The 14,416-nt window shown below is 37.1% G+C and overlaps 1 protein-coding gene across 1 annotated transcript; it reads right to left on the bottom strand.

Annotated features, from left to right (window-relative positions):
• Positions 1 to 373: 373 nt before the first annotated feature.
• naa35 (N-alpha-acetyltransferase 35, NatC auxiliary subunit) lies at positions 374 to 14,112 on the bottom strand. Its single transcript, XM_016235282.1, has 22 exons — positions 13,987 to 14,112; positions 12,943 to 12,976; positions 12,746 to 12,860; positions 12,494 to 12,568; positions 10,577 to 10,744; positions 10,323 to 10,389; positions 9,651 to 9,694; positions 9,518 to 9,568; positions 9,278 to 9,361; positions 9,069 to 9,183; positions 7,737 to 7,915; positions 7,595 to 7,654; positions 7,278 to 7,384; positions 6,725 to 6,791; positions 6,539 to 6,637; positions 5,050 to 5,228; positions 4,616 to 4,752; positions 4,453 to 4,520; positions 4,115 to 4,255; positions 3,906 to 4,028; positions 874 to 954; positions 374 to 617 (listed from the first exon to the last, which is right to left on the bottom strand). Exons 1-22 carry the CDS (start codon positions 14,105 to 14,107, stop codon positions 558 to 560), a joined length of 2,175 nt encoding a protein of 724 aa, XP_016090768.1. The 5' UTR covers positions 14,108 to 14,112; the 3' UTR covers positions 374 to 557.
• Positions 14,113 to 14,416: the final 304 nt, after the last annotated feature.

Raw genomic sequence — 14,416 nt, 5'->3', positions numbered from 1 at the left:
CTTCCACTTGCGCTCTTTTTTTGGAGAAGACTGTATTCATATTTTCTATCCTAACAACATTCTTACAGAGAACACAGAGGATTTGTGATTGCTGTAATATCTTTAGCTATCTTTAGGAACCTCTGTAAATCCCTCAGGCTGACAGAAGACTTTTACTTCTGGATATCAGACAAAACTCGATCCCACACAAAATGAATGCCTCCTGATGGGATCAGGTAAGGGACTGGATCCAGTATTCCTGGTGTGGAGATTCAATGTAACATTTTTGCACAGCAGGATATTGGCTGTGGATATCATCCTGTCAAACCTGGAGGGTTTGAGGGTTCATTTTGAAGTCACTGAAAAACAAATTATACCGAATGGGCTTTTTTAAATTTAATACAATATTATTAACCAAACAAAAGAACATGATTTATGAACTGTTCAAATCAAACCACTGTGAGTGTATCCGTGCGTATATTAACTGTACAGTTACACTTATGGCTGTTAACTTGTTCAGCGACTGTGATGACAGTTCATGTCACTGAGACAAGTTCATCCTGGAAACATGGTCGGTCTCAAATGATCTTGACAATGGGGAAGTATTTGTGTGCAGAGAAGTCAAATTCAGGAAGGGCCTACAAAGAAAAAAGGCAGGGATTCAATGAATTTCACAATATCACATAACATCTATATGCAAAATGTTGTTTTTTTTATACGTAACTGAAGTTAAGCTCTATATAAACAGCATCTGTGACTAGTTGTTTGTTACCACTGGACATCATTTTGACAGTTTGTAATAAGTCTATTTCTGCTCTGGTGAGCAGGTAACAGAGAGAGTCCACAATGCTCAAGCTGTACTCAAATCAGAACATTCCTATACATATATTGTACCTTGGTCTCCTTCTTATGTCCTCCAGCAAGCAGCTTCATTACAACAATATTGGGTTTGGCCACTTTAAGGATGCGGTTCACCTACAACAACAATCAGCATCTCAGTCCCTTCCTTTCACAATATATAATTAACAATGCGTGCGCTTGTCGGAAGGAGGGACTTTGTAGAAAATGAAGCGTTTGAGAGAGGTGGGGCATAGAGGACCTACAATAATGTACAGTATTTGAAAAATAATGTGTTTTTTGAACATTAAAGCATGTCAACATATTCTGTTACACACAAATACACAATAATGATCTTTAAAAAAGCATCATATGACCCCTTTAAAGAGCAGGTCATATGGGTTTTTGAAAAATATCTCTTTTGCAGTTTATAACGTAGCTATCCTTAAAAACAATCTGCAGTTGATTAAGTTGTTAATCAAAAAAGTGCATGATAAATAAAGATATTGTCTCTCAAAAGAGAGAATCGATTCTGAATCGCCTTAACGAGTCGTCATATTTTCGAATCTTTTGCCTGTTACTGGTATACGTCACTGGGTAACACATTTGCATAATCCCCGCCTGCCCGCGAAATATGAACAGAGTCTGACCTGCCCACAAACACTTCCACTAGTTAGTGTGTTTACATCATGTTGAGAAGACACAGTGTTCAAGGATAACACAGAAATACAATTCGAACCTTTTGTTGTGTGCTCGTCATTTTACTGAGGACTGCTTCTCTAAACTTGGCTTTTATCTTCGTTGGCTTTTAATATTCTTAATTAGGACTAACAAGCTCTCTAAAGCACAACCTGTAAGTACGATTTATACGTTATGTGTACATTTTCAATTGAGTGCTCAAAATATGAAGTTTTTGTGCTAATATGCGATGTACACCTACAGCTTTAGGTTTCCAGGTAAAACACGATATTACTGTCTTACTGAAGTAGTTCTGATAATTCGCTGTGAACCCACTATTTCCTAAGAATGTGTCGATTAATGTAGACTGACGTTGTTCTAATTACTTAGTTTAATAATAAAGAATGTAGTGTAGCACACAAAGTTTATAATCATTGTGAAATTGTTGTTTATTTTGCTGCACCGGCAGTTATATAGTTAATGCGGAAGAGACAAGCGAGTTAGTTTGTGATACAGCTGTTCTGCGTTCGGATTAAAAGTTAAGAGAGTCTTTTGTCTGTCGTTCTTCAAACATTACAGTAAACATATTTTGGTTTACAAACTGCATTGTTTCATCAGTTACACTGTAAAAAAATGACCATGAATTTAACGGTAAAAGACTGTAAAAATGCTACATGTAAAAACCTGTTAAATGGTTAACGGTAAATTCCCCTACTATATACGGTGAAAAACTGTATTGGACATTACGTGTAGTGGACAAAGTTTACGGTAGTATACCGTTTTTGGAAGTAAAAAAGACCGTATAATTTACAGTGAATAACCGTAAATTGACATTCCCAGAATTCCCTGCGTTACATTTCAAATTTGATGTTTTTTTTGTTGAAATAACTATGCTTCTTCTTATTTTTTTCTTATCAGTTTTGTATATTAGGGTTGTGTGTTACACCTAATGTTGTTAAATGAATGTTTATTGCATTATTTCAGTTTCATGTGTGTTACCCTGATGGTGTTTAGTGTTTGTGTGAATGACACTGTGCACCTTCTATATATGTTATTATTTAAAAGCTGCTTGTGATGGGCTTTGGTTCATCATGTGACTCTCTCATCACCACCTGCATTTGGTGGTTATCAGTGTATTACAAAGGTACAAAACAGATTTCAGTACTTCAATAGGTTGGTATATTAACATTATATCAGTTAATGAAATTACAGTATTTAACTGTAAATTTAAGTTAAAACCGTAAAACCTAAAACGTTGCTACCATATTTTTTACGGTAAAATTCCAACAACCACAGCTGCCGTTTTTGAACCATAAATTTTACGGATTTTTTTTTTTTACAGTGTAGTCATGTTAGCACTCGGCTAACGTATCCACCATTATTGTTTTAAGTGTTCACAGTTTAGCAGCTAAACTTTAGCTGTGGGCACGATTCGCTTCCATAAGTGTTTTTGTATTTTATGTCATTATTTTAAGAACGGATTGGAGCACTATATTATTGTTTTATGTAAAGGTGCTTTGCCAACGGTAGCGCTCGCTAACTTGCTCAAGGACTCCTCTCTGTGCCAACCACAGCAGGCTTGGCCAGCTGACCAATCAGAGCAGAGTAGGCTTATGGAAGCGAGGGGTTTGCTCCGAACTTGCTTGGAACTAATCGTTTCGAAATCATTGGCAAATGACTCTAATATTAAATGTATATTCTGAGAAAATGACAATGTTTTCTGACCTTAGATGCATTTAAACCCGTTGTAGAGAACTCCGACACAATATTAGGACACTTTAAAATACCATATGACCTGCTCTTTAACATTCATTTGATAGGAATAATCTGATGTATTTGTTTGCGCGCTTCAAATCCCAAATACCAAAAAATAAAAAATTATTATTTTTTTAAATAATTAAGTCACTATCTTGTTTAAAAATAGGCTATACCAAAGGTTTACGTAATATCTAGATTTTAAGGCAAAATTAGCTCTCTCTCTCTATATATATATATATCATATCATATCATATCAGCATATTAGAATGATTTCTGAAGGATCATGTGACACTGAAGACTGGAGTAATGATGCTGAAAATTCTGCTTTGATCATAGCAAAAAAAAAAAAAACGTTTACAATATATTCACATAGAAAACTATAATACTAATAATATTGCTATTTTTACTCTATTTTTGACCAAAACAATGCAGAGACTTAAAATAAATCAATAAATAAATTACAGACCAAAACTTTTTAACAGTAGTTTACCATTCTGAAATATAAATCTATGGTAATATCCAATGAAACCACTTCGCAAAGAGAAACAATGTAGGGCTTACTTAAGTCAAGGGTAATCATATCTATCCCTACTGGCTATATTTCTGTTATAAGATTGGAAAGTTTAACATTGCAGTATAAGGAGAGTTCGTACCTCTGCATCGGGGCTGGTGACGTTTTCAAGTATGAGTTTGGCCTGCTGGAAATGTTTACTGGCTGCCATATAGAGATCCGCTGAGCGAGGAGGAGGATTGTACTTCTTCAGATCTGACATTTCCTGCATCCCCACATACAAACACACTCTGTTTACTGTAATCTCGGGATAGAATGGTTGCAGTAAACATCATCTCAAAGCAGTAGTACCTTAAACTGGATGTAGTGCACTGGCGGCGGTGTGACGACGCTGTTGAAAGGGGCGAATCGATGCTCATAGCGAACCTGCTCACTGTCCAGCTCAAACTGAGGTTTGCGCACCTTTCTGTCCATATCCAATGCTATCATAGTCTGCCAAAAGAAAGACAGAAGAGTCAGTACCAGGGTCCTTCTTTGTTATGAACACTCTTATCACTGACCTACCAGTCAAATCCTGATGATTATGATTGATTTCTGTTATTTACAGCTTAATATTCTGTCACTCGGAAACATGTCACATTACAAAAGTTGCAAACACCATTTTGACAGATTTGTATGTGAGGTGTTACCTTGTACATGCCGGCACACATGTTCTGGTAAGCTTGGCTCATGGTGATCTCTTTATTCAGAGGACGAGCTGGCGAGACAATGAAAACACAGTGAGTCAGACTGAAAAATCACAATCCTACAGAGAAAACTGAAACTGCTGAATGACTGGCGGGCTGTGAAAACCTTTCTTCTTCTTCTTGCTCTTCTTGCTGCTTCGTGCTTTCAGCTGCTCCTCCAGGATTCTCTCCTCTGCCATCTGAGAGCTGTCCGCTCGACTCAGCGTGGACATGAGCCACGCATACAGAAACTCTGACAGATACCTGTACATGCACGGAGAGAAAGACTTATCAACCTTCCTCTGACTCTCAGAATTAAACAGGCTGTTTTGCTACTGTCCCTTTAAGACCATTTGCAAATGACCTCTGTTGTAATTTACTAACTTATTTATATGTGTAATGCTAATTCCCACATTAATGTGCACTTTGGACTTAATTTAGGGTCTGCACCAATCAGAGATGCACCAATATCGAAACTGTGTGTATTGCAAATATACTGAGCATTCTTAGTATGTGTTATTTTGTGTACTGTTTCAAGCAGTAAAACCATGCGTGTCATACCAGTAGATGTAATAATACTCATGCATGCTGTAGAGCTCCAGCTCAAAGCCGCTGAGCAGGTACTGGATCATGATGCGCAGGTTGTGATAGAGGATCCAGGTGCCCAGACAGGCTAAATGCTGCCTCTGAGGCTCCAGCTTCATCAGCAGACCGTGAAGAGCAGCGTCCACCTTCTCAGCCTAAACAACAACCAACACGCTCAATGATGCCTTACTGCTCACATCATGACAACAGACTGAACGTTTACATACCCAGAGATTAAAGGAGTTTAATCCAGTGTATTCTAAAGTGATCACTTCTTATGATGTACACAGTGGGGGGAAAAAAACACTTTTCTATCAGAGGTGTCTTACCTGGGCTAAGGAGAAGAAGAACTGGACTGTTGCCCTGTGGTCCAAAGTCCTCTTTTCAGATGAGAGCAAGTTTTGTATTTCATTTGGAAACCAAGGTCCTAGAGTCTGGAGGAAGGGTGGAGAAGCTCATAGCCCAAGTTGCTTGAAGTCCAGTGTTAAGTTTCCACAGTCTGTGATGATTTGGGGTGCAATGCAATCTGCTGGTGTTGGTCCATTGTGTTTTTTGAAAACCAACGTCACTGCACCCGTTTACCAAGAAATTTTGGAGCACTTCGTGCTTCCTTCTGGTGACCAGCTTTTTGAAGATGGTTTTTTAATTTTCCAGCAGGATTTGGCACCTGCCCACACTGCCAAAAGCACCAAAAGTTGGTTAAATGACCATGGTGTTGGTGTGCTTGACTGGCCAGCAAACTCACCAGACCTGAACCCCATAGACTATCCCTACTTTATTAGAAGTAGGCCAACAGCGCCCCCTACAGAATTAAAACTCTTTACTGAGCGGGCGTTAGGACCCTGGGGAGGCTGCCGCTGCACCTGCTATTACTGTTTCCTCTATCATACACCAAATGTGTCATTCTGTAGTGCTTTCTCAGTTTAAATGCAGCGATCCAAAACAGTGAATCTAATCATCGTTCAGGCAAAACTTTGCTTCAAGAATGAGCCACAATTCTGATATGATCTAATTGCTAGCACACCCTGAGCACATGTGAGTTAATGTATTCCTCTTATCGGCAAGACATATCGGCATAGTTTTTCATATTGGATCAATGCCGATATTTACATTTAAAGCCATTATCGGCCGATTCTGATACTGGTCCGATAATATCGTGCATCCCTAGTTCCAACAAAGTGGTTGCCGAGCAAGACACAGAAGTAAACAAAGGTGTATGATTGTAGTGTAATTTACAACAGCTTCGAACGCGGCTCAACCAATCAGAATCAAGGACCGGAACCATCCGTTTTATAAGACCGAATTTTCATTTTTTTGGTGAACTATCCCATTAAGGTCTTTGTAATAACAAACACTGATGAATTGAGAGCAATTAGACCAGAGAAACTTGTCAAGAAAGTAAACAGGGCCATTTTGTTGACTTCACATGTTGGTTTTAGCCAAATAAAAACCATCTACGTCGCACCTCATCCTGAAGGGTGGCGAACTCCTCCAGTATGTGACCCAGTTTGTCTCTCTGGCGTGCTCGGTTGTGTCCGTGGATCTGGATCAGGCTGCAGAATGGCTGTGACACATGGTAACACTCTTATTTCATCACATCACAAAAACGATTTCTCCTGTCTTAACATGTTCAACAAAATGAATCACAAACCCGTGTGCAGTGTGTGACAAACGAGTCAATGTAGTCTTTAGCCTGGTGGTTATTGTTCAAACTGCATCTGTGAACAAATAAAACAGTGTTAAAACAAGACGGGAATATTATGTGATCTTAAAGGCGTCATGAGTTGAGAATTTAGTAAGTCGATAAGGACAGGCAGGAGAAAAAATAAAACTGGTCCACTGGACTAAAACTAACATTACTTAATCTCAGCAGCTGTGATACGCGTAAATGTTTATTTAATATGCAACGATGTTACCCAATCATAGCAGTGGCCGTTTCCGTTGAAGTTTTAACGAAAACACGGACCTTTAAGTGGAGTGTTTAAATCAGAATGCTAAAATTCGGTTAGAAAATGTTCTTTTATTTCTAAATAATAGTTTTTTAAACACAAAAATACTACTAATATTTTAAGTACACTTTACGAAACATTATAAAATAAAATAAAAATACAATTACACAACCTCTTTAATAAGATTTGTCATTTATTATAAAAAAACTCTTAATTAATAAGCAAATAATACAATGTATCCAAATAATCACTCACTTTGGGGAAAGGACAGGTGGACTGACAAAATACCGTAGTGCATCTTTAATCATATCCTGCATCAGATGAGTCCCAAACACCTTCTTATTGTCAATAAGAAACGTGGTCTGCATCACACAAACAGACAGCAGTCAAGTGAGCATTATGACTATCTACATGCCAAGACCAACCATCACGTCCTACATTTCCTGATCAATGTGTAACATAATATAAGTGATACAGTTGTGTTGAATGTGTTATTTGTTGATAATAAAGCATTAAAAATACATTTCCTGACCACAGAAGAGATTTATAATGTAATATGAAGACGGTCTCACCTGCAGCAGAGACCTGGACAGCACACACGGAGACTGTTCACTGAACTCACAGAAGAAATCCTGAAACACATTCAGCAGCATTAGTTACATCTATCTTTATAACAACCCTAGAAAGCATGTATTTATACTGAGAGGTATTTACCAAGATGCTGTGCAGGTTGGTTATGTTGATGACCTCACAGACAGTTTTAATGCGCTCAATGAGTTTGCTGAAGTAGTTGACCATCTCTTCTCTCTTGATGATCTTGGCATATCGTGGGAAAGTGGGCGGGAGCAGGCGCTGGTTAACCAGCGGCTCGAAACCCATCATGATTGGGTGATCTGCAAAAACCATGGCGTTTAGCTTTGTGGAAGTCCAAGAAGCAATTTCTCTGACAAAATAAATACAAATTTAAATTAAACATTAAGGGACAGTTTTACTAACAGCTTGCGCCAGCGCAAACCGTTTTTTGGCGTTAAAATAGTACCGTCAGGAATTACTAAAGACGCGCAGTGATGAAATTATCGCTGAAGAGGCGTGGCCACAGTAATTTTTGCACCTGACCTTATTGAATATGCATTTGTAGGAGTTTCCCTTTCAGACGCAAAAGTTATGAGAGGAGAGTATTCAAATGAGTCACGCAACGTTTCCGCTCGTCAAATTACTGGCATTTGTGCCATTATTTAACGCCCAAAAAAAGCACGTTTTAAACTATTTTGCGCTTGAAATGGCTGCAATTATTGTTGCTATAGGAGGCACCGCAGAGAACAGAGAGCGCATGGTAGAAGGAGAGGATTTTTTCCACACGTAATAATTTTTTGGGAATGCCAGAACACCACATTATCCGAACATATCGTTTGCAAAGCCATGTTATTTTTAACTTGCTTCAGGAAATAAAAGACGACTTGGAATACCAGGTCTATCAAAACTTCATTTTCAACGTACCGTGGCTTCTTTATTTCTTTATTCTTTATTTGTGACTACGCTAATTTGCGCTGCGCTTGGTATATTGCGTCGGTCGATATGTAAATGAGATGTTGCGTCTGTGTTCTTTAATTTGTGCATTGTTAGTAAATCACCCGCAGAAATTTCCACGCCCATCTGCACTGTTTTGGAGTTGCGCTCTTGCGCTAATTTGCCGTTTAGTAAAACTGGTCCTAAAGTAAGTAAATTTAATTCAAAATAAAATGAAGAATATTAAAAATAATTAGAAATACAATAAAAAAAAATATGAGGTTAAATTAAAACAAACAATTAATTAAAATAAGAAATATTATGTTCAATTAAATTTTTTATGTAATTAAGCATAAAATGGAAGCTATTAAATAAAAAATAGAATTTGAAATATTAAGTTACATTTAAAAATAATATTACAATTTTAATTGTATTATTACATTTAAAGAAGAAAATCTTGAAATAAATTCTAGCTGACAACAAGTTTAAAAGTATCAAGAGTGTTATATTGATTAACAATGTTTCAGACTGTTACTGTACCTCCTTTGGTTGTGTCATTCTGTGACTGTATGCCGTACTGTACGGTGGAGTCAATCGCTGGCAGTAAGTCAGCAGCCTGAGTCATCAGCTTCTGTGCTTCACTGACAGCACTCGTCTGAAATGTCAAATCAACCAATCAAAGACCAGGAAATGAACTGATGAATCATTTTCTGAAGCAATATGCTTGAGTGAATTTAATAATGTCATACCTCTTTTTTAGTGAAGGAGATGAGAGCACTGAGCAGCAGGCGAGTGAATTTAACACGACTGAACAGAGCCAGGCACTGCTGATGCTGAGGAGGACAAAAGAGAAAGAAAAAAAATCGCAGAATTCTCTGTACGCTGCTACTGTCTAGCTGACAATATACATCAACTTCAGCCAAACCATCCACCTATGTCTGTATCTGAGGGTCGAGTATTTTGGGGAAATGTTTATATGTTAAGCTTACATCCAGTTCAACCTCAGGATCTCGTTGTTCACCCTGTCGACTGCGTGTACTCTGTAAGAAAACGGAAGAGACGCATACTTCAGAAGAGAAAAAGCAGAAAATATGGGAAGACTCGTGAAAAGTCTAGAGATACCTTCACTTTCCTCTGAAGTTCATCCTCAACATCTTTTAGCATTCCTACAGAAATTTCATTTGAAATGGTGAAATGAAAAGAAACTGAATGAACACATAAAAACAGGTTCGAGCCATAACGTCGCTAATTTACATATTGCAGGAAAACGTAGCCAATGTTTTTTGCATCAGTAAATTATTTCCATGACAATTAATAATATTTTCCCTCAATATTCTCTTGAATTCCTCTTTTAAATGTTCTGTAATTAGTCGAGATGTTTCACTTTTTCAAAAGTAACATTCAAAAGTTTATTTTTTAAACGTAATTTATTAAAGCTGAATTTCCAGCATCATTACTCCAGTCTTCGGCGTCACATGATCCTTCAGAGATCATCCTAATATGCTGATTTGCTGCTCAAGAAACATTTATACTAATTTCAACTAATAAAACGTTCACAATAAAAGCATTTATTTGAAATTGAAATCTTTTGTGACATTATAAACGTCTTTACTGATCAATTTAATGCATCCTTGTTGAGTAATGATTGTTTTCATTACAGTATTGAGAACTAGTGAGAAAAGACACTTAACTCATGATAATAAACAATAAATATAAAAGTAAATGCAAAACCTTTAGCCTTAATTTTAAGCAAAATATAAATCACAATCTTTAAATCATAGTCTTTACACTCACCTGTCACTCTCAGATCTGTTACGTTGTTTGCCATTTTAAAACCATACGTCATGGCCTGAAAATCTTCCTGGGATTGCAAAACATAAATCCATATTCACTGAATAAACAAACAGCTAAATTTAACACTGAAGGAAATGCATTAAACTGAGTCTATGAGATTAAATGGATTTTTTTCTGGGTCTTTGTTCATTTAAATATACATTATGTCATCGGTAATCATAACGTCATAAAACTTCATTAAAAATGTGTCTTGCCTCCTCAAACACAGCAGCTTTGTTGACTTTCTCGCGGGCGATGTCGCAGATCTTGAGGATGCCCAGAGCGAAGGCTTTGAGTGCAGGGTCTTGAATCAGATCCGGATTATGAACATAGAGACACGTAAACACAGTCTGAGCCAGAGAATGCCCCTCCAGCCATGTGATCTGAGACAATAGTGAGACAATATTCAATACAGCATACACACTGATATGCATAACACTCAACCAGACACTGCTTTGTTAATATACTACTTTACTAAGAAAACCTTTGGTGTCTGTAAGATTTTTTAAATGGGTGTCAGTGAAGATTTTTTTAGTCTCTTACACTCACCAATGCTGCATTTATTAAATCAAAAAATATATATTTTTTTACAATTTAAAATAAATGTTTTCTATTTGAATATTTTTTCAACTATAATTTATTCCTGTGGTGCAAAGCTGAATTTTCAGCATCATTACTCCAGTCTTCAGTGTCACATGATCCTTCAGAAATCACTGTAATATGATGTTTTGCTGCTTAAGAAACATTTCTTATTATTATTACCAATGTTGAAAACAGTCGTGCTGCTTGATATTTTTGTGGATTTTTCCCCCCACAAAAGGATGACTAGAAAGTTCAAAAGAACAGCATTTCTAATATTTTATTATTATAAATGTCTTTACTGTTACTTATAATAAATTTAATGCACCCTTCTGGATTAAAAGTATTCATTTAAAAAAAAAAATAAAAAAAAAACCTACAGTAAAAGTAAAATTCAAGCACTTTTTAAGCACTTTCAAGGTGCATTTTAAAAATTTTCCTATTAAATTTAGGGTTGCAAAGTTTCCGGAAACTTACCGGAATATTAATTTTTATTATTATTAATTTTTAAAATAAATATAAAAAAAAAAAAATCCCTGGAATATTCCCCAAAAATCCTAGAAAGTTCCCAAAATTTCTGGAATGTTTCCGAAATTTTCCACCTTTTTGCAACCCTAGGTAAATTACATGTTTGCATACATACTTGATCAGTCAGATGTTATTGTGCTATGAAAAAAAACACCCGTCTGGATTGCATATAACATTGCCTAATATAAATATCCAACATACAGTATATAAGGCTTTTTAAGCCCTGCACAAATAAAATGAATACTGTATGAATGGGATAGGGCAATGCCTATGGTAACATATTTGACAGGTACCATAAAATGACAGTAAAAAACATGATTTGCAGTTCAAAAACAGGTTTTTCACAAATAAATACAGTTTTATATAGTGATAAACCTCACATTTCAGCCTTTACACTATTTTGAAGAAAAAAGGGATTAGTCAAAAGTAGCTATTATTATCTTAATTTAAAACACATCCACACACAAAAGTATAAATTACACAGGTACGTCTGCAAGACGTCTGTTAAAGATCGCTTGATCTGGAAAGCATCTGCTGTTTACAAACATCTGAAAGATGTCAGTTTTACTTACATTCTAAATCGTAAACAGACGTCTAATAAACATCTATATGACATCTAATAGGAAACGTCCTTTAGATGTATTGCAGATGAGCAAACACTCTAAAAAATACGTCTTCCAGATGTAAACTCGAGCGGAGCTGTAAGGCTTATTTTATGTACTATTATGAACTATTCAGTAAGAAAGCGAATTATTCTGAAACCAATTCACCTGCATTTTCAAGCACTTTATCCAATATTTCAAACCTTGAAAACACTACATTAAAATTCAAGCACTCTTACGAACCCTGAACCTACCACAAATTCCCCCAAAATATTACACAGCACAGTATGATTGCTTGTAATTATTGAATACTTATTGCATATTGTTATTACTATTATTTATTACCATTACAGGCACTTTTATTATCTTTTTTTTTTTTTACTTTCATGAGACCCAATAGAGTGTTGGCAATATCATTCTGACCAGACAGCAGAAACATGTGTCCATGATCCCGATGAGCTCAGGGATACTCAGATCCTTCACTCGTATGGCCTCATCCTTCAGAAAGCATCCGAATAAATAAGCATCAGGACAGAAAAAACGAAATGGATGCAGACAAAGAGAGACACAAAGACACTTTCAGTACAGTTTATATTCATACTTAAACTTGCTATGTTCAGGTTAATTATTACCTCACTTTATTAGACAAAATATTATAAGGTAACCAGCTCTTACCTTAACGGCCTGTTCAAAGTTGAGGACTTTGCGGTTGACTTGGTTTCCAATCATCCCGGCATCCATCTTCGGATCCATCATCTCAATGGCTGACATCGCCTCGAACAGACCGAACCTACAGGAACACGAGCATTACGTCTGCTGAATTCACACACCAAACGCTGAATGTGTAACTCAAATAAGTCAAATGCGCTTACAATTTGTCATGTAGCAGCTCGCCAAGTTTAAGTTCTGCAAAAAGAAACATTTATTCAGCAAATTCAATTTCTGTGCATTATTCTCTACAAGACTCTACAGGACAGTGGCCTTGATAAAACATCACCGATGACAACAACGGTCCAAAAAACATGTTCACAATAAGATAAATGTGTTCGGTGCTGGAGTCGATTCATGATGCGGTCAAGCTCGCATGGGAAAGGAAGCTCATTTTAGATCTCTTAGTGACCATAAATGGCAAAACTGACAACGTCAGGAGAAGATATTCCTGCAGCCATGCCTCACTGCACTTTTAGAGAACATTTCTCCAGAGCAATGAAAATGCAAGAGCACTGGCTGTGATGTGATACAAAGCTTGCATCCTGTTTAGAAATCACTTTACACCTCTATAAATAACTGCCAGTTATACAATACATGGACTTTTTTGCTTGTTTTGGAAAAATCTGGTTTGAATATTAATGTAAATGTCACATAAACTTGGCATGTGGAAAATGGCTATTCTGAGATCATGTGCTCTCTGATGACCGTGGCATCTGCTGCAGAGTTCAGCCAATAATAATGCTCTCATAATAAGCCATAAACATGAAATACACACACACACACACAGACAGACACACACACACACAGACAGACACACACACACAGACAGACAGACACAGACACAGACACAGACACACACAGAGACGCACAGAGACACACACAGACACACACACACACACAGACAGACAGACACAGACACAGACACACACAGAGACGCACAGAGACACACACAGACAGACACACACACACACACAGACGCACACACACACACACAGACACACACACACAGACGCACACACACACACAGACGCACACACACAGACGCACACAGACACAGACGCACACAGACACAGACGCACACAGACAGACACGCACAGACGCACACACACACACAGACGCACACGCACAGACGCACACACACACAGACAGACACACACACACACAGACGCACAGACGCACACAGACAGACGCACACACACACACACCTTTACATGCTCCTTTGAATTCCTTGGTGACATCCACCCAGTTGGCGTTGTTTCTCATCTTCTCTGGGATCCCGAGACCCCAACCTCCCTCCTCCTCCTCTACCGAAGACTTCATCACCATTGAGACAACTGCGAACACAAAATATACATGGGTCAAAGACGGGACGTCCCATTTTGGAGTCTGCATAAGATTAAATTTTTATATACATATAGGCATATTAAATGCAACAAGTAAAGGGTCTACTTTAAGGTTTCAAATAACTTCTGTGAAAAAATCTCAAAATATAAGTGAAATAATCATCATTCAGCATAACAAATATATTTACGTCAAAATGAAAAAAATTTTTTTTTTTTTTTAATTCTGACCTGTATTTATTAAAATATATAAAAGATAAAGCAATCATACTAAAAATGTTTATACAGTAGTCAA

The sequence above is a fragment of the Sinocyclocheilus grahami genome, unplaced genomic scaffold (assembly GCF_001515645.1).
Source record: "Sinocyclocheilus grahami isolate Dianchi unplaced genomic scaffold, SAMN03320097.WGS_v1.1 scaffold465.1, whole genome shotgun sequence".
In the NCBI taxonomy this organism is placed as follows: Eukaryota; Metazoa; Chordata; class Actinopteri; order Cypriniformes; family Cyprinidae; genus Sinocyclocheilus; species Sinocyclocheilus grahami.
Note: the sequence above shows the minus strand (reverse complement) of the source record. Positions and strands in the feature narration are given on the sequence as shown.

What these genes read in the sequence shown, in the direction of transcription:
- naa35 (XM_016235282.1), bottom strand. Translation starts at nt 14,107, where the DNA reads ATGGTGATGAAGTCTTCGGTAGAGGAGGAGGAGGGAGGTTGGGGTCTC. An exon ending in ATTCAAAGGAGCATGTAAAG is followed by an intron (nt 12,977 to 13,986) that starts GTGTGTGTGTGT and finishes TTCTTTTTGCAG; the next exon opens with AACTTAAACTTGGCGAGCTG. An exon ending in AACTTCAGAGGAAAGTGAAG is followed by an intron (nt 9,569 to 9,650) that starts GTATCTCTAGAC and finishes GTTTTCTTACAG; the next exon opens with AGTACACGCAGTCGACAGGG.